This window comes from Haliotis rufescens, unplaced genomic scaffold (assembly GCF_023055435.1).
Source record: "Haliotis rufescens isolate VD_foot unplaced genomic scaffold, xgHalRufe1.0.p SCAF_3, whole genome shotgun sequence".
In the NCBI taxonomy this organism is placed as follows: domain Eukaryota; kingdom Metazoa; phylum Mollusca; class Gastropoda; order Lepetellida; family Haliotidae; genus Haliotis; species Haliotis rufescens.
In genome coordinates this window covers 52756639-52778650 of record NW_025964001.1, presented here as the reverse complement: position 1 = coordinate 52778650, position 22012 = coordinate 52756639, and the positions used below count along the sequence as shown (strand labels likewise).

The 22012-nt window shown below is 39.1% G+C and overlaps 1 protein-coding gene across 1 annotated transcript in view; it reads left to right on the top strand.

Moving 5' to 3' along the window:
• The window catches only part of LOC124141952 (neuroendocrine convertase 2-like), a 69632-nt gene that overhangs the window by 25773 nt on the left and 21847 nt on the right, over nucleotides 1-22012 (top strand). Inside the window, exons 2-3 of the mRNA XM_046510147.2 lie at nucleotides 17667-17771; nucleotides 19563-19739. Coding sequence (XP_046366103.1) covers nucleotides 17667-17771; nucleotides 19563-19739 — 282 coding nt within the window. The remainder of the gene's footprint in view (nucleotides 1-17666; nucleotides 17772-19562; nucleotides 19740-22012) is intronic.

Genomic DNA, 22012 nt, shown 5'->3' with positions numbered 1-22012 from the left:
TCTATGCAACACTCTATCTTTTAACTGGCATGTCAGACTTCTGTTTTATTTGCACGGATTACTATGGAAGGGACATTGTCTCGTTGTCGCATTGACGCCTTTACAAAAACAAGCAAAACGTGTCAAAATTAACAAAAGCGCGACAATTGGCCATTTGTCGCATTGTCGCGTGTTCGCATTGTCGCTCTTTGATAATCCTTTTCTTTATTTTACAAAAGGGCGACGATGCCGTAACGCGACATTTTCAAGGTCAAAATATGTCTCGTTGTCGCATTGTCGCCCCATCACAAATGTGTATAAAAGGCGTAAAGTTCAGTTATTGTTACAGTTAGGAATTCAACCTGATAAATGTACGTCTTGAAATGAAAACACAAGTCCGTCCGCGAGTCCATAACGTTTTATTGTGAGCTCTTCTCTAAAAGTGCTTAGTGTTCAACTCCCAGTTCCAAACACGTAGTACCTCCTCAATAATCCACATACCTCCAGTGCAGTGGTCTTCCGGAAGATCTTACTCTTGACCGTATTAGACAACTGACGAGTGCACGCCTGACCTGTGACCTCGTTGCAACCCTCGTGATGTGTTTGCCGAAGGGAGAGGTGTAGGAAGTGTGTGCTCCAGCCCAGCGCAGAGCTCGCGACACACGACATACTGAATGTTGTATACAGTATATTGCAGTTGATATACTGTATACTGCATGTGATACTTATTTGCGGAAATTTCAAGATTCAAGATTCAATTTGCATATATTTCATATACAACAGACCGCCGTCATATATCACTGGAATACTGCTGAGAGCGGCGTTAAAACAAATTGTTTTCATAATAGAGCGCTGCAGTCATTTAAAATAGAACCGTATACATATGTACATGTAGTACCGACTCACTCTATTTGTTTCGAATATTCAGCAGAAAATATATTATTAACCAGGTCTTTGGGAAAAGATATCAGATTTTTATAAGCAGCCTCATAGGGATGATAAAGGACCCCTCGCTGATTAGGTTCTTGTTTACTTAAGAGCAGAGTTGGCCATGTTAGATGATATAACCAAACTCCGGGAGCTCCGGCGGGGGTCAAACTGGTCTTGTTAGTGTATGGTATGAGCTGTGACGTTGACCCAAGAGAATAAAGTAAAACATGAGACCAACTCAAGTCTATAATGATTGGGAAAGTCTAGATTTCCACAGCTCTAGCCTGAAATTAAGAATTGTTCTATGCTCCATTTTAATTGTATTGTTTTCATTTTGTAGACATGGATGGACCACCCAGGAAAGAAATTGATGGAATATTAATATCACATGTTACAACTGATCCAGTTAAATCCATCACACAATATTAAATTAGTATTTGACATTACGGCATTTGATTATTAGGGCATGATCATGTACATGTTCACTGTAGTAATGTACACACCAGTCAACTTGATTATAATTTTTATCAAAGTGTAGCGCGGCATCAACGATTACTTTATGATATCCTCACTTGTCATCGATGTATTGACATCGAACAATGGACGGCAATTCGAAATTCTTTATATAGTTTCAATAGGGACAGCGCCGGTGTCAGTACAATTTTCCTAGTTAAAATAAGTATCTACAAAATATAATCTGAAGCAGACAAGAACAATATTTTTTTATTAATGCTTACTTTCATGGATAGAAATAAGGCAATCTAGGCTTGCCAAATCGTTCTAGACTTGAGCTGGATTCCTTTTAAATTTATTCTGTATGGTCTGGGAGACGAACGGGCGTCAGTATCGCATGGAGAACTGGGGCAGCCTTAATCAGTGTAATCGGATATGTTGTGGAGTTTCGGTTTTGGGCTGTTTGCTGAATATATAGAATTGCGAGTTATGTATACTCTGTATTCTTTCGTCATGGTAGCATATATATTTTCTATGTTGCTTTTTGAATTATCCACAAATAATAAGAACTACAATGTAAACCTCTCTCTGGAGATGTACAATAATACTACTGAAGGGCATATCTGAAAAATGGGACTTCTCGACAAATATTTCTTTCTTAAATACTACCCGTTACAGGCATTCTGATCATTATATCATACTTTGTACAGTTTAAAAGTCAAATAATGGCAAATTGTGTATCTTTCTACATTTTGAATTAATTATATTTTCTGAAATAAAACCTTAGCATCAGATAGTGATATACACGAATATGATCTATACTATGATAAATGAATTATCAATTTCGTATTATGAATTAGATAAACAGAAATATGATAGTAAAACAAATTATTTTAATATATTCTTGTGAGTAGGTAACGAGAGATATAGGCAACTCACTAACGTAGCCATTTATGAAAAATGAAATATTAAAAGTTTAGGGGTTTGAACATGCACCTTGAATGACAGGGAAGAAAGCAACGCAATAATTAAATTATGAATCAAATTATGTTATAATATAACAGAATATTTAGAAAATATAAGTTTAATTTCTCTTTGTTGGAAGGTGTTTAATAATTATATAGATTTTGTTTGATTGTTTGTTGTTTAACGCCGCACTCAGCAATATACCAGCTATATGACGGTGGTTCGTAAATAATCCAGTCTGGACCAAACAATTTAGTTATTATCATCAAGAGCACCGATCTACGCATTTGGGATACGATGACATGCATCAACCAAGTCAGCGAGCTAAGTCGCCTTCGTACAAGCAAGGGTTGTTGAATGCCTATTCTAACCCGGATCTTCACGGGTATTTTTTTAAATAATAAGGTACAATGAAATTCTGTATATGTCCATAATAAGTGTGTATAAGTAGATGGATAATATGTCCATACACGCCAAGTAAATGGTATATGCATTAATTTAAATGCAAATGATTCAATGATGAGTTCTTTCACAAGTCCATATTTCAAGACATGTATTTGATATTCATAATAACTCCACAAAAGCTACACAATGGCAACAAAACGGTACCAGCATCACAGATACCAATAATACATGAGATACATATAATTACTATAAAGTTAAAACATGTATCTAAATAGAAAATTGGAAGGATACACTTCCGACATTTTTCGTATTTTGTTTCCGTTTGGAGAGAGAAGTTGTGATTGGTATCTGATGGGTGCAAACAGGTGTTCCCTTCCGCCCAGGCCTTGCGGCAATGCTATAGCCCAAAATGAAACAAGCCTTGTTCAACAGGTTCAGACTGAAATTTCCATCCCACTTGGGCTCCTTTTAAATTTAAATATAGTTTCTCGTGTCGATATGTGTCAGAAGAAATGAAATATTACAGCACTGGTGAATAGGTTATATGCGCATGTCAGCGTCGATCCTATAATATCCTTTTATGCAAAATACATATATACTGATGAATTAAGGTAGTAATACTACGCAAATATATGTCCAGATGTATTCATCAGTATCATCTCGTGATCTTAATTCGTGCTTTGAGCCCTTTTTCTACCGGAGATTCTGGGGTGTTACATCACACCAGAAAGCCAGGTCCAAATTTAAGTCATAATTTCATGGTCCGTCTTGTATGTTGGAAACCAATATCGCAATATGGCTAAATATTGCTGAACGTGGTATTAACCCGATTACTCACATAATTATTCCACTTTCTACAGTCATCTACGAACACTATCTTTAAGGAGGTATATCTGTATCATCCAAATGTCTATACATATATGTCCACATTTATATGTATAAAGCAAGTCGTCCTGCACTCTTCCTTAAAAGATAAATGTTAAGTATTTCCTCTGTATAGATTTATATAATGTAATATCGTTTTAATGTAATGCTGATGCAGTAAACGTACCACAGACCTAATGCTAGAATAACATCTAATTTCTGAAATGAACATATTTTACAGAAAAAAAACAGTTGTTTAAACAATAGTTATAAAATATAAGAACAAGGAGCCAAGTGCCAAATATTGGGCTGTGTTGGACATATTTGTTTCGGGGTCTTATGACAGACAAACCTGATGCCTTTAAGTATAAAGATAAGTAAGTATAGATGTTGTACATATTCAAATATGTTCGTGATTAACCAAACCTTGAAAAATATTGAAAGATGAGTGGTAACTATTTATGCCATTATTTCAAATTAGAATGAGAGCACATCAGGAAAGCATGGCACTTTAATATACGTATCTTGTTAACCCGATATTCTTTTTTAAGTAAGAGCAGCATGTATATCGAGAGTACAGGTTTGGTGCGTGACTTATCACACAGTACTTTCAGAAAGTGCGCATATTCTGTTTATCGGCAATAACATAAGACGATTCATACGGGTAAATACGATTTACTTCAGAACTAGTATAGATTATTTAAGGTTAGGGGGAAATGTATGTAATTAACAGAACTTTGGCCGGGTTTGAAGGATTTGGGTCCTGGCTTGGGCTTTGTGTTGGACGTGTAGACGGCATTTCAAGGTTTGACGTATCAATGACAAAAATGATGTCAGATGCAATTCTCTGCCTTTTCGGGTGAACAATTGGCTTGCCTTTGGATGTGTTTGTGGCGGGTGCCACTAGTGGATCGGAATGAGCTCGCGTTTTTGCGAGCATCCAATGTCATCATTTATTATGACGAATCATGAAACATGCTCCTGATGTTGTCGCAATGGTGCAGTTGGCGTTTCTTTTGGCAAGGGTTTCTCATGATAATGGAAATGCTTATGTCGCTTTTGTTGACCGATAAACATGAAAAGATATAATGTTAGTGTATATGGTCATGTAATTAAGAAACAAACGACGAGTGGGAGTTGTTTATTGTACGATAAACAACGCCAGAGACATGTTTATTTCTATATGAGATATCAACATTACGTACAGCCTCTTTGAGGGTGTTAAATTAGGAAAAAATACACGCTTTACAATATTTACCCGTACTTAAATAATGATGATTCCTTGAATAGAATCCGACAGCGGCCATGCTAGCTAAATCCATTTTAGGATTTGAGTTTGGTCCCGCATATTCTCACAATTTTCTCGTCAATCATCTGTACCTTTTCTCCCAATACCAATTGTCATATCACTCTCACTTTCGGATTCTCCAGCAACATCGCGTAGCTATCTTATATCATCAAATGCCAATTTCTAATTGCTTTATCATGTACCGTGTCATGTAGCAATAACATACACAAATATCGTTGACTTCGACGTTGAATAGTGTCATGAAATATGATTATCCTCTTGTTGGCAATATTTCTGGTTGATAAATCTAACATATTCTTACTTTAAGAATAGCGACTATACATTATTATATCCCTTATCAGGTCTCTGTAACATTTGCAAAATGATACAAATATAAAAATACAACTGAACCTAAATCTAATGTTTTAATATCCTTACGTTGCTGAGTGCAGCATTAAACAACAAACAAACAAAACATAATATCTTTAAGAATTATGTTAACAATTCCGATGCTAAAAATAATCTCACAATCTCCATACCTCTTTCTCTCTATGAAAACATAATAACTTTTTTTTAATAATCTGAAGGAATAATAATGGCAATACTATCATAATTATCATCATTATTTATGTTACTTATCCTCAAGTGAAGTAGTCCTCCACACTATACATTCAGTGAAGAAGCCCATGAACATATGAACTATGTAACATACATTCATGGAAATTAGATGAACAGTTGAAGTTAGCAAATGATATTATTCGGTCGAACGTCTATGAGCCATCTATTCTATTCATGAAGAACATTTCACGTGGGACCAACAGAGGGAATTATGAATATCGACTTGCTAATTATTTTTTTATATTCATGCCAGCTCAAACGATCTATTGGCTTGAATTATTGTTATGGTATCCACAAATAAGTAGGATCCGATTTTGTCCGTTTTTGTTGAAATAAAACTGAATTATATTTGCTGTTTACATATCAAAGTTTGCCAAATTGTTACAAAATGTTTGCCCACAGCAAGGCTACGTATCCCCAACATATTGCACTAGGCACAGTATCACTGGACTGAGGGAGGGCGGTATTCCTCCTTGTGGGTCACCTGCTTGGCAATATGGGACGGGAAATCTGCAGGGGGTGAGGGCAGTTAAGTTGATGGTACAGACAGATAAGAGAGATCATTTTACAAATGTGAAACCTCAGTCCACAAAGGAAGAGGCGAAAGCTGAAACTTGGTGAGGTTTACAGAACAAAGGCAGTTATTTCTAGTTTATTACTGACTCTCGAAGATACATTTAATAAAACAATTAATGCGTGTGTGTGTGTGTGTGTGTGTGTGTGTGTGTGTGTGTGTGTGTGTGTGTGTGTGTGTGTGTGTGTGTGTGTGTGTGTGTGTGTGTGTGTGTGAATTGTACACCATAAAAATGGCTACGTATGTAGTTGGGGTAGATATGTTAAAAGCCCGGCCAGTATGACCTTTGAGTCACTGCAGTTTCAGTCATTAAAATGCGTAAAACAGTATTTGAGTGAAAGAAAACACTATAAGTGAGTGAAACAAAAGATTCACATTCTTCTTTCCCCACCATTATGTCCACGTCAGCCAGCATGGATCCATGCGCATGCTTTCATACATAATCCATCCTCCCACCATTCCCCAACATCCATCGAACTATAACTATATCCGCCCTCATGTGTCGGTATTCGTGCTTTCATACATACATACACCCCCCTACCATTCCCCTACATCCATCGCAGTATAACTATGACTATAACCGCCTTCGTGCATCCGCACTTATGTTCACATTGCATTGCATATGCATCGAATTACACGTTTAAAATATCGTTAATATTTTACACCATGTACATATTATATATCAGCAAACATAGAGTATTATAACGCAATAGATTTCATCCGTCAAAACATCACAGAAAGAGGGGCAGCCTGGAATTTTACAATGGCATCTGAATGCACTAAGACGTTCAACTGGTCAGGAGGTGAGAGTTGCGGAAGATTACGGTAAACTTCAGTTACAGATCTCCATTACGAATATCTAAAGTATGAATAAAGATCACAGCTTGCTATGACGTGTACTTCATTCCTGCAGAATTAGCAATGTCCTTAGCTCTAAATTGTATGTCTAAATGCTTATGTGGACAAGGACCCAAATGTATATAGGCATGACCATATTATATTCTACGCAAATATCACCACATTTAAAAAGAAAGCTAGATTGAGTCTTTGAAGGGCATTAAGAACTGATACACACAAGGAAAAATATTTATGGATGTCAACGGAGGAACACTGCGTTTCGGAATATATACTTTCTCCTTCATCAGGTGAATATTATTAAATGCTATGAGGCAGAGAACATATATTTGTACCTGTAAGAACAACAAAAGTAAAAAGATAGCAAAGAAGGGAACGCAACAAGGGAAGCCAACAGATAACTGGCGCTTATTTCCCCGCCTCCCGTTTGCCCATTGTCCATTTCCCATTACCAATCATTCATAAGTTAAGTTTTGGCTTTAATTTGTACATTGATAATCAACCATCAACGTCTATTATCTCCACCCTAAAAATATGTAGTGTACTGAGAAAGTGGTATCCAAATATAATGTGTGTTACTGTTGACCACTTTCTTAAAGGCATTGTTGGTTCAAAGCTTTCGGCCATAGAAGCCGTGCCATTTTTCTCTTGTCAGAGGAGAACACAAAGTATACGTCATCTGGACTAACATTTTTGGTTCGGTGGCTGGGTTAGATCGCCAACTTTGTGTTCTGGCGATTGGGTGCCCCACTCACAGTGTGGGTTCAAATCCCGGACGGGACTCAACCCAAGAAAGTACGAGAATCTGTACTTTACTCCGAAAGTGTTATCCCATTTATAACATTTGTTGTCAAGAAAGCACAATAAGTGTATATTCGGCTTTGGATGGGTAATGATAACACAGACATATACGGATATTGATGATGACTTGGAGGAGCTTCGTAGCGCACGTCTTCTCAATTCAGGGATTGGTAAATCCAAATATGTGTGTGCGCGTGCGTGCGTGCGTGCGTGCGTGCGTGCGTGCGTAAATGTGGGCCTGTTGGATGTTACATAAAACATTCATCTTGAGCGGGATGGTAGTTCGAGTTGGATAAGCATGTTAACTATATGATCTTCTTTAGGCAGAGAATGCCGCGCATGAATGTATTGATGAAATTCCTAGGTACATGGGGCCTTTTCGTCCCCAGGAATACCCACAGTGGAGACTTCAATGGGGATAGGGTGTACACAATGTGCTGCCTGGTAGATTGTGTGTCATCAGACCGGACAACGTTGGTCTTTGACTGATTGTGGCGTAAAACACACTTATTCATTTACTTATATCGGAAATTGAATGTTCATCTTAATTGTTATTGTTGAACATGTAATATATTTTTAAAGAAATAAAACAGTGACATAATAACTACAACTTTATGTTAGTGTGAGTAGCTTTTTTGGAATGAGATGAATAAGTCTTATAAAGTTGTAAGCTTCTTCACAACCGTGTAACTATGAATTGACTTTATTGAGTAATCAAAAAAGAGAAAGGACCTAAAATAGCCAAATTTCATTCGATTTCACTTGTCCACCATCTTGGATGCAAGGCGAAAACATTTCAGCGCGTTTGAAGCCACTGAGAATGCCCCCTGCAGAGTTGGACGAACATTCTGCGGTGGCGCGGCTGAGTTGACTTGAGGCTATCAGCAGTATTTACTGTCCAGGTTATTTAGGTCCGTTGTTTGTGTTTGTGTTTGTGTTTGTGTGTGTGTGTGTGTGTGTGTGTGTGTGTGTGTGCGCGCGTGCGTGCGTGCGTGCGTGCGTGTGTGTGTGTGCGTGTTTGCGTGCGTGCGTGCGTGTGTGGGGTGGGGGCGTGGGGGTGAGATGGGGGGTATAGATGATAGATTTAGTAACAAGTAAGGTCATCTTGAGTGGGAGGGTATTCGCAGATGGATTAGCATATGAACTATGGTTCTCTTTAGGCAGAAAATGAGGATCCACGATGTTCGACCTGGTAGAAGTGTGTTATCAAACCTCACAGCATTGTTTTTTTGACTGACTGTAGCGTCAAAACAAACTCATTCATTTACTTGAACTGAATGTTCATCTTAATTGTTATGGATAGTCACGGAGCCATGATCCAGAAAACAGGGTGTCATTAGATAGAAATAAACTAAGTAATAATAGGATTACCAGAAAAACGGGGTTTTACACACAAGCCAATAAACTTCGCTCATTAACACAAGATTAAGTCAGTACAAGATTGAAAACTGCCCCATAATTATGTATGACATGCTTGTCGGGTATTGCAATTGCTACATATATATGTGAAAACACAGTTATTAAAATGAAGAGCAAAACTGATGAAAGTTACCAATAAACGTGTATAAGTGTTATATCGTCACTGCAAAAATAATGATTGTATGTCTTTAGTATTAACATTCAAATACGTTATATCTGTATTAGCGATATTGTCTTCGTTCCCCCGTGATTCAATCGTTAGCCGTACTATCTCGTAGTATAATAAATTGAATTTCTGAAGACATCACGATACAGTTTTTACGATGCATCACGTCTGCACTAGCGCTTGATAACAGCCTTGTGTTTGGGTGTTTCAGTGGTTTAAATTGCTGCTCTTGATATTGTTGATTAAACTTTGATACTATGAACAATATAATGTTATGTCAGAGGTTGACTTTAGAACGGTAACATACTAATAGTATATAGGATGACATAAACAGAACAATGAGAAGTTCGTCCAGATTAGTGTATAGGCAACATTTAATAATTAAAATAATTACATTCAACAACTCCCCTTTTATGTCCATTTTCCTGACTTAGAAGTAAATGCAAGAACAATCGGCCGGAATACAATGTATAGTTCTTGTCCACTTCTATATGACTATATAGCATACAATAAGCTATCGGGTCCCGTTTAGATCGGTTTGGGTGGCAGCCTAGATAGCCATAGAATAGTTTCATCTTGGAATCTCCCATATCACTGGGGATCCTCTTCAATTTAAATGGAGTTACTTGTTACGATTCCGAACCTTCACGTGACTGTGTTTATGAATCATTGTCAAATAGTGGTGACATTAAATCTAGGAAACAATACGCGAAATCGCGCATGCACAGAACGGAAAATTTGGTCAAGGCATTAGTAATCAGCATGCGCAGAACGATTGATTTCAGTACTTCCGCTTAGCGCTTCGAGTGCAGCGTCAAACGCGGGCCTGTAATCTAACACGCGAGGACTGACCAATGAAATCTGAGAAGTAGAAATACCGGTAGACGCTGTTGCTTGATTGACAATGTCAATCAAGAAAGGGAGGAGCTTAACGGTATCGTTCTCTCCCAGTAAATTCCGATGTCAAATAACGACGTTATTTGGACGGAAAAACGATGGTTTGAAAACGTCCAAATAACGTCGTTTTTCCGTCCAATGACCATATACGGAAAAAAACGACGTTTTCGTGTTTGCAGTGTGACAGGAAATCAATTGCTTTGGTCTTTAAAGTTACCAGGCATTTCCCTTGGCACGTAGAACTATCGTTTTTCTTTCAGCACAGGAGTATAAGACACGAATACTCCAGGAAACTAATTATTAGTAAATGTCCCAGCGGTAAGCAAGACATCCATATTCTTACTGTTAGAAACGACCCGTTTGACTATTATGTCTTCTTCACAAATCACCTACCAAGCATCCGACCCATTGTTTCAGCTTTGCTCGCTGTGAAACGCATGCTACGTTTTGGAAAAAAATTATTTGCATTTCCCTATTCGCGGGTGCTATTGGGTATTTGCATTCTGGGAATGTATTTGCAAATTGGATTGGGTATTAAATGAAGGAAAGGCAATCAACTTATTCAATTCGATCCGCAATGGTGCAAAGATGAAATAGTTATCGACACTGAATACACAAAAAATATGTAATTTCAAATCTAATCTTTCTGTGTGTACTCCAAATAGTGTGATGAAGAATAACTTCACATTGAATGCGTGAATCAACGTTTCTAACAATGGATGACGCCATCATCTTCCATTAAAAATGTCTGTTAACCTTTTAAAAAATGACGAAGATATTGATGTCCACATGCGCAGAACCGTTTAGAAAAAGATGTGTTTTTCACCTATCCATACAGTGAATTTGAAAATAGTGATTCCCAAACCGTTTATCGTTCGCGTGACAAACTAAGATGTGTTTTGCAATGACATATACTCTGCAAAAAAAGAAACGCAAAGGTGATTTTAAATGTATATTTTATATATCGTATAAATAATAAACAGATGGTAATCGATTGTTTAATATTTGCACACATCATTGTCATTGACCCAGGTTCCATATGACACGGAACAGTACATTTTGAAGGTGCAGGTCATCTGTTCTGTATGACCACCGTCCCATTGAAGCAATCAGATCCCTGGGGAATGTTCACCCACTCTGCCTGCGGTGCTTGTGCCAACTGTCGGAGGTTATATGGTTGTTGCTGACGTTGCTGACGTGCATACCATAAATGTTCGATTGGGTTTAAATCTGGATGCCTGGATGGCCATGGCATGACCTGGATGTTGTTATTCCTGAAAAAGGCTGTTGTCAGTCTTGCCGTGTGAGGTCGGGCGTTGTCTTGTTGGAAAATGACGTTCCAGGTTGCATAATGGGAAGGACGTCCGGCCGAAGAATCTCATCCGTGTAACGTTGTGCCGTTAAAGTTCCTCAGAGCTTGCAGCAAGTCTGTTCTACCAGTGAAGTAGATGGCTGCCCACCTCCAAATCTGTCCACTTCCTGTGACTCGTCGCTAAACCAAACTTGTCTCCATCGCAGTTGTGGCCATACTCTGCGACCTTGACACCATTGACGTCGCAGCCGACGATGCAGGTCCGTCAACATGACACCTCTTTCTGGTCGTCTAGAGCGAATACCTTCAGCGCGTAAACGGTTCCTCACTGTCTGAGCTGATATTGCCGCAGTTGAGGCGGCCGCGGTGGTTCTTTCACGTAAGTGACGTAGCCGTATGAATCAGACCTGTGCTCTAGTAGCGATACGTGGTCGACCGGATCGGGGAAGGTCACGTGTTGTCCATGTGTCTGATAACGGTTCCACAGTCTTGAAATGGTGCTTGGTACTACGTGGAAAAAACATGAAAGGTCAAAGATGACTCTCCTATTTGCAATCGGCCGATGGCGTGTCATTTGTGACATGTTTTCGCTGTTCACGTGCTGTAAGACTGTGATGGTATGCAAATGAAAACCCAACGTATTTATAGCCCAACAAGTGATGCGTTTCGGTGCCAGGCTCCCCCTTGGTTGTGTTTTTGCAATTTTTCCATCTTTTCACCAAATTTCCGTAGTACCTCATTCTTTCTAAACAAATCAATCCCAATCCATGCAGGAATGACAAATTCATTTTGGGTAATAATTTTGTACCTCCAGATCAGTCTTCAGAGTACCCCATTACAATATATATTGCTGATACTACAGCTAACAGTCTGGAGATTGTGCAAAGTTTATCACTGTTCTCCACTGTAGTAAGATCTCAGGCGTCAATACCTCTGTAAGTGAAGCATAGAACGTTCCAGATTTCAAATATCGATTGCCACCCTTGCCTTGGCTGTTTTATCGATAGACTAAAATACAAATTGTTTAAGAAAACCTGCTTTATACCAGATTTCCGACACAACATAGAAACATCCTTAATGCACCACGTCTAAAAGTTCCGTATATTTACGTTCGATAAAAATACAATAAACAGAAACCATAATGAAAGACGTTTCCATAACACTATCCGCAGTTTCATTGTGGGATAACAACACACACATCACGTTAGAGTAAAGTGTGAATGGTTTCGTGTAGACGACGCGCAGCGGGATTCTCACTGTGACAATGTATTCTGAAGCTTGTGGTATAGATTCAGTCCATATACTTCTCATGCGTTGCTTCTGGGCGCCGTGTTTCTATCCTCAGAAGAGACACATGGGAAGGCTCCCGCAGAGAGTATGGTTGTATGGGTGGCGGGAAGGTGTGTGTGTGTGTGTGTGTGGGGGGGGGGGGGGGGGGGACTTATTTGGACATCTGAAATCAACCTATATGAAGACGTTTAGAAGAAAGACAAAATCTTTCTGTTAGACATGTTCAGTTCAAGTAACTTGAATGTGTGACCTTCAAAATCAAAGAAATCTAATTATATTAATTTGTTTTAAATTTTGTATTTTGTCTTATAAATTTTGGTAACGCTTTCCTTGGTGACGAGATTGGTGGTTCATTTGTTCATGTGTATTTGAACGTTCGTTTGCTTTTAGTATACATTTAAAGATCTATGTATGACATATAACGATTGTAAATTTTGAATTAATTTGTCTTTTCCGTTTTGCTAGAAACATTATATTTGACATATACGATATTACTAAGGGATGAGTTATTTTATTTTAATAGAGCATTAATATCTGGTATAAAACAGCATTCGTTCTTTAAATCTTATTTCTTAGCATGTGAGGTATAATTAAATGTCCAAGAATACAGTCCAATGTAAATGGTTCAACAGTTACTGATGTTAGTGTATACTTGGTCGTCATTCAAGTTATATAAAATGTTCTGGTAAGATGGAGATTAATGCTAGACCCTCGTGCTTGTATTTCAAGAGCTTTGTGTCTGATCGACAAGCTTGGGGAATATAAGGCCAGACCAACACATTGATCAAATTAGCCCCAAGTAGAAGCAACATTATTATGTACGTACTTGCCACCGGAAGCGCACATCATGTCTAAAGGTGACCAGTGGACCCAGTCATCCGTTCCCTATATCTGCCAGCACTCATCGTGTGGGAAATGCTCAGTTACTGACCATCATAACAATGTTTCCATGATCCGAAACAGGAAGTCGGGAAACATTTGGTAAATGGAGCTCAGAACCGGCCGTCCATGTGCAGCCTAATTTGGCCGCCACGCTGAGCGGCTATAGGCCATTTTAATACAAGGTCCATTAGAGCATTAGAGCCAACGTGCCAAAAGTATCCATTCTGTCTCCACGGTAACTGACCCATGTCCTGCAAGTGGTCCATAACACCATGTGGCCCATAAGAATTTAATTCCGTCTCCATGGTAATTATATCTGACGCGGGTTTTATACGTGAAGTGTCAACAAGATCCAATGATCCATGGTTATTGTCATTTTGTCGACGTCGCTATATAAGTGCAATAATCTCGGACGCGTCGTTAAACCCCATTTTACCTCACCTCACGCCATTTTGTCGCCATTTTTAGAGGTAGTTGATACCCTGCCTGGCGCTAGGCATAAAAGAGGTTAAATAAGGACTGTTCGACTCTGAGTCAGTATACTGTGTCTAGGTAGGGTTTCCATGTTAAAACTGCGCAGTGATATCTCAGTGGGCTAGTACTATCAAACCGGCACGCCCACACCCCCAACCCCACCGCAACCCATTTATGTGTGTATCCATAAGTATTCTGAGTCAGTCCATCATTACTGACCAAGGGTCCGAGCGTAACGTATCTTTTCAAGCGCTGACTGTAAAACTATTCCGTGTCTCACGCCGACATAATCCTACTTCCTGAGTGAACACGGGTGTTGGCAATATTTCAGATATTGACGCCTTGAAGGTCCAAGTTGGTCTCACTAATTAAATCTGAGGAAAGAAATTCTGTTCTGGAGGAAAGTAGGTTGTGAAAGGTCACTGGTGTTATCTGCTTACGTTCATGCATGGCTTTTGCTGACAGAGTTGATGCTTCAGACCGCCCTTGTTCAAGATTAGATGTTACTAATTCAATAAAGAAGTTTCTGAAATGTCAATGGGATCTTACATAAAGACTCAGACTTCATAACTGTGTAAATGGCATCTTGATAAAAGGTACGCTTATTTTCTTAATGTCAATCTTGTGCGGATTACCTAATAAATTAGGTGTCACGACAAGTCCCAGTGGCCTCGGGCACCGCAATTCGCTGTGCGTCACGTAGTCTTGCCAGTATGGTCGTTGGTTCGAATGCAGGATTTACCCTGATTAGGAATAGTTTGTCAGTACATATATGTGCAGGTGGTTTCACCAAAGCGTTGGACGTCTACGAAATACCTTAAAATTATACAAAGCTGTTCAAAGCGGCGCTTAAACCAACACCCACTCACTCATTGTTCATGAAATATGTTTTTAGCGTTACCTTATCTGATATATTCAATGCAACGATCTTCTATCGTGTCGATATAAAGGCAATAACAAAGGCTCTCTGCATATTATGAAAGTCGTGAAACGTGACTTTATGGATAGTTTGGACAGACTGGTTGATAGCGTTCATCGTACTTCAACGGCTTTGGACGTTATTCATAATACCAATCACTGGTTTGTCTGGTCCAGACAGGCTGCCGTTATACAGCCGCAATATTTCTGAGTGCTACGATACACAATAACCTGTACGTTTTAGTACTTGAGACAGGGTGGGGGTAAATTCTGTTGAACATAATAGATTATGTGCGTTAAGCTTCAATAAAACCAAGCTGAATGTTGACCGGTGAAAATGAAGATAATCATCTCATCTTATGTTTATAAATATAAGAAATGTTTAGGATTTTAAAAACTGATGAACTTTTTATGGCTTTCCATTCAATGTGCCGTACGGAGGCACTGGTGGAGCAGTCGTCTATGGCGCCGCGACTCGCTGTGCAGAGTTGCGTTCCTCGGACACGCCAGAAACCTTTGATCGTGGGTACGAATCCCGGTTCGCCCCGATTATGTTTCTAGGTTTTTCAGCTCCATACCCGTGCTCGTGGGCTTTCCTCCCTCATTAAGCTGACACGCCGTGATATAACTGGAACACTGTTAAAAGCGCCTTAAACACAACTCACTCACTCAATGTGCTTTACGCATTAACTCTGGATTTTGTTTTATTTGTCAATCGCAATGAATACCGAATGGCATATAGAATCATCCATACAATGGTTTTGATTGGCAACTATGACACATTTGCTAGCTTATCATCTCCGCAACCTTTCGCACTTACATCTGTCATTTAACGTTTTATTTATTACACAAATTAAAATGCACAAAACATCATGTAATTTTCAAATAGCAGCGTCATCGGTTTTCATTCAAACCCACTTAAATCTTGCTTCAATCTTCCATCAGTATAAAAACAAGACACATCTCTGGAATGAGTCTAATTGACGTCAGTCTTCATCAGGCAGCCTGGGTCTTCAAACCCACATCAAAGCCAACCAATGGCAGTTTCAATCTTCTAGAGACGGTGTGTTCCTGACAGTAATCACTTGAGCTGTTACAGCTGCACCGTCACTGGGGCTACCAGGCCACCGCCTCTGGGACTTGAAACTCACCATCCCTCAGCATAAGGCCTTTCTCACCCACTATATAACACTGTGGTCATCTAAATGCCATCACAAAGGGCAAAGAGGAGGATGTTGTGGTGATTGCCGACCTTCTGGTTGTTCTGCTGATTAGAAAAGAAATTATTCATGACATGTTTACTCTTATTCTTGGTAAGGAGAGCTAAGTGACGGGACTTAGTGTTGGGACTTTCAAGAGATGTGTTGGTTTTGTTTCGGATGTTTTTCACCAACATGTTTAATAAAATTCATAAATTGAATTGTATTCATTTATAATGAAATGTCAGGAAAGCGCAAAAAGAATTCATTCTTAGTGTTAAATGTTAGTGACACACAATTTATTCTTTTCTGTGCATGTTTCTGCTTATTTATAATTATTCATCATTTGGTTTAACAGGTTTAACATTTAAAGTAAAATGTCAAGAAAGAATAAAAAGCAATTATTCAAATGCTTTCTGACAAAATTCATTACGACAGACAATGTATTCTTGATTTAGCTTATTTACAATTTCGTATTATATGAGAGTAAATGTACTTATGCCATTTCTCAGTGTCAGATAACACAACCCCACACCCGCATCCGCACCCACACCCACACCCACACCCACACCCACACCCACACTTAATCAAGTGGGCCCCTTCACGTAATATCCGTACTGCTGACTAGTTTGGGCACACAGGGTTATTTGCAAGGAAATATCATTCCTTTCCTTCGCGGTTGCCACACTGAGAACATATTGAAAAGTTGAGAAGAATTTATCGTAGGTCATTGCCAATTATATTGTCAATTTTGCGCAAGTTGTTAATTCGGTAGTGTTACGGTGATCGACGAGTATAGCACACATCGACGGTATCGCGTTTGCTGAACACTGTAATCTGTTACATATGTAAAGTGAAACCTCCTCAAACAGGTCTTTCTGTAACCCCGTGGCTATATGGAGATACAAACTGGCCTTTCTCCGTACGCAGCCTGGTGGTCTGGTGGGTACCGCTGCTCGGAGATCTGAAGGTCGTTGGTTCGATCCCGGCCGTGCCATACCAAAAGACGTTAAAATGTGATAACTGTTGTTACCCTCCCTGTCGCTAGGCATTAAGGGGATAAAACAAGGACTATTTAATACAATTATCGTATTTATTAGCTAGGAAGATTTACGATTACAACACATATTATACATCCCAATTTATGGAAAGTGATGTATGCGAATCATGTTATTGGTGGCATAGTTAATAAAACATGCAACTAGTTTTTCAATATTTACTGTTTTCACAATATGTTTAACATTTAAAGAATTGACATGTTCCTTTTGGGAAAATTAGTAACTCAGATATGTAAATGTTCAGAAGTGTCAGTTATTACTCAAGTAAGTATTGAGTGTTCAGTAATAAGTATTTCACAAACGATTTTGTTGTTGCAGGTCCTCAACTCACAAACACAGTTCCATCTCATCAACAAGGGCGTGCACCATGCCAGATCAAGGAGAAGCGTACCACATACTAGACTTTTAAAGGCCCATCCCAATGTAAGTAAAACTGCCAGGTGGATTTCATGTTAGGTCCTTCATCGTCTAAACTCTAATAAATCACTTTCTATTTATTTCTAAACTTTCCATTCATGGAAATATGTGACTTCCAAAGGAACGTACTAATTTTAGAATCTTCGAGAGATGATATTTCCAAGCATGGAAAGTTGTGGAAATATTTTAAGTGTTGTTGAAAGTTTTGAAGAGGTAAACTTCTTGACAACAGTGACAACATTGTACTGAAATATCTTATGGGAATTATTTTTTGGCTTTTAAGTTGAAAATTCTGGAATGATCATTCTTTCCACTCACTGGTTCCTTGTTCTTTCCACTTACTCTTTCCACACACTGGTTCCTTGTTCTTTCCACTTACTCTTTCCACACACTGGTTCCTTGTTCTTTCCACTTACTCTTTCCACACACTGGTTCCATGTTCTTTCCACTTACTCTTTCAACACACTCGTTCCTTGTTCTTTCCACTTACTCTTTCCACACACTCGTTCCTTGTTCTTTCCACTTACTCTTTCCACACACTGGTTCCTTGTTCTTTCCACTAACTCTTTCCACACACTCGTTCCTTGTTCTTTCCACTTACTCTTTCCACACACTCGTTCCTTGTTCTTTCCACTTACTCTTTCCACACACTGGTTCCTTGTTCTTTCCACTTACTCTTTCCACACACTGGTTCCTTGTTCTTTCCACTAACTCTTTCCACACACTGGTTCCTTGTTCTTTCCACTTACTCTTTCCACACACTGGTTCCATGTTCTTTCCACTTTCTCTTTCCACACACTGGTTCCTTGTTCTTTCCACTTACTCTTTCCACACACTCGTTCCATGTTCTTTCCACTTACTCTTTCCACACACTGGTTCCATGTTCTTTCCACTTACACTTATCACACACTCGTTCCATGTTCTTTCCACTTACTCTTTCCACACACTGGTTCTTTGTTCTTTCCACTTACTCTTTCCACACACTCGTTCCATGTTCTTTCCACTTACTCTTTCCACACACTGGTTCTTTGTTCTTTCCACTTACTCTTTCCACACACTGGTTCTTTGTTCTTTCCACTTACTCTTTCCACACACTGGTTCCTTGTTCTTTCCACTTACTCTTTCCACACACTTGTTCCTTGTTCTTTCCACTTACTCTTTCCACACACTCGTTCCATGTTCTTTCCACTTACTCTTTCCACACACTCGATCCTTGTTCTTTCAACTTACTCTTTCCACATACTGGTTCCATGTTCTTTCCACTTACTCTTTCCACACACTCGTTCTTGTTCTTTCCACTTACTCTTTCCACACACTCGATCCTTGTTCTTTCCACTCACACTCCCATGTTGCTATTAGATTTTCTTGAAAGACTATTATCTTTTTCCATATGCTTGTTGAGTCTGTCAAATATTTCGGGATTGCTCTGTGGGATAGAACAAAGCAATACTGTTCTTATCTGTCAGGCTCAATTGCGTTGTATACTGTACTTTGTAGGTGTGTTCAATTATTTTGAAATTGTTTTGATATAAGAAGGTGTCTGATGCTATGTGTTACTCATGATATATGTATAATATACAACGTCAAGGACAGAGAATAACCAGTCCCGATTATCCGCCCAAACAGATTCCATTGGACGAAAATAAGACAAAGTGACGGTGAAAATTCGTTGAATGGATCACTGAAAATCAGTGATGACATACGGTGTGTGGAAAAGGGTAATCAAAAGGTGTATGTATCAATATTAAACCGTTTAAACCACGTGCTTTAATATTTTGCTTTTCCTTCCTTTCCTAGGTAAAAAGCGCCGTTCAACTCACCGGATATTTACGTCAGAAAAGGGGTTATAAACCTTTAGATGCTATACTAACGGATTTTAGGCTACAAAAGCCCAAAATAGTAAATTACCCAGCTTTTGAAAGGAAAGAGCCAAAGTTACCCACAGATCCAGATTTTGACAAAGAATGGTATTTGGTAAGTTTATTTTTGTTCATACTTGTGAGTAATTCAGCAATGCATATAAGTGAGTGAGTGAATAAATGTTGTTTTACGCCGGAAAAGTATTCATCCTATATCATATCTGTCTCTAAAAAAAATCAACTTGGGACGAACACCAATGGTTCACTTCATTAGCTACAATGTACGATCGACACCATTGGTTCACAATCAAACAATAGCAAGTCACCATTGGAACCACCCAATTCTTGGTTGATAGCATTTTAATGCATCCCATTGGCGTGGATTGATGTTCATGCTGACAGTCACTGGATTGTCTGATCCAGACTCGATTATTTACAGACAATCATCACAGAGCTGAAACATTGCTGAATGCGGCGTTTAACAAAATACTCGCACACACGCACCCCGTGGGTCCATTCAACTCCGGAATACCCTTTTGGTATTGTATCTAAACAGAAGACGATCACCTGTAATATTCACTTGATACTGTGATACCAGTCTAAACGCATCACAAGAGACTCATTATTCTTTAAAATGTTTTACTTGAGAAAACATGAATAAATATGTTATTCATTATGATATTGTCGAATAAATCATTGTGAATAAATCGAAAAATGCAGTTATTAAGCAGTCCCCATAGACAAAAAAATATATACAGATATTTATTTAATTTACAAAATGTACTACTTTATCAAACAGCAACGTATTATAAAAAAATAAGAAACTACAATCTTTATTGATGAATCAGATCGCTGAGGCTGTATCTGCGAGATAGTTGAATTCATGCACGCAATGAAAGTAGGACATGTTACTAATAAGTGGACCACTAACAAATCCACTTTTCAAGGTTTTGTGTTCGAATCCATTCTTCAACTTTCTTTGAGATCGTGTGAAGATGCAATTAATTGCAAGAAAGAGGCAGCGAGTTCCAGGATTGCCCAGATAACAAGGTATTTAATCTGCTCAATCGGAAGTACTCAGCTTTGCTCGTAAGGAGCGAAACAGCTGACGACTGACAGGATACCAAAACTTCGGAAACCATTTATTCGTCTTGCTGTCGATTCTGTAATGGTTGCTTGGTAACCAGGGGATTCACTTGAGACATGACAAGTTTCAATTGGCACTAAAGACAACGCTCTTTCCTTATATTTGGTATGGCAGCATGTCAATAGCTATGACCATTTCAAAAGTATCGGCCTCATCTGGCTATGGTTACAATGTAGCAGTATAGTGTCGTTCACATGACTCCTACACGTATCTGGGCTTATTACCTGAGTGCTGGGGCGTACAGGCGTCAAACACAAAGGGATATGATAGTTACCATGGACACAACGGGGGCAGTGAATACATATTGTTTCAATACATTAATCGTACAATGTATAAGCAGGTTTGTTTGTTGTTTAACGCTGCACTCAGCAATATTCAAGCTACAGACGGTGGTCTGTCAATAATCGAGTCTGGACTAGACAATCCAGTGATTGATAACATGAGCATCGATCAACGTAATTGGGATACAATGCACTGCATCAACCAAGTCAGTGAGTCTGACCACCCGATCCCGTCAGTCGCCTCTTACGACAAGCATAGTCGCCTTTTACGGCAAGCATGGTTTGCTGAAGACCTAGTCTAACCCGGATCTTCACGGGTGTATTTGCAGTTGTATGATTTAAAAGGGACCATGCGACCTCCAAGGCGCCATGGTGGTTAGCATTGCAAACGTATTTGACAACATTCCTTCCCAGGGAAGCATAGTCCAAATTCTAACTGCCAAAAGAAAAGGGAATCAGATGGTCACATATGTCATCTGGTTGAATGTGTCTCATTGTACCCTGATGGCAAAATCAATGCTTTTGCTATCAACCACTAGCCTACGGATGTGATGAAGCTGTCTGTTGCGTAAACAAATGTACTCAGTGAGATATTCTGAGCAGGAACAGGTCAGAGAGTAAAGTTCTGTAATGTTCTGATCTGTTCCTCTAATTCAACAACCGCCTCCTTGGTCTAGTGAACAGAGTGTCTGCCCGGAGAGAGGAAGATCGATGGGTGAACCCCATGACCCTGGTCATGCCAAAAGACGTTAAAAGATGGTACTTGTTGTAACTCTGCCCGACGTTCGGCAGTAAGGGGTAAAACAAGGACTGGCCGGCTCGGAATCCGTGTGATGTGTCTGAGTGGGATATCCATGATAAACTGCGGCATGGTATCTCAGTGGGCTACCACTATAAGTCCAGACAAGTACAAGCAAGCACACACACACGTGCATGCACGTCGCTCTAGGAGTGAAGAAA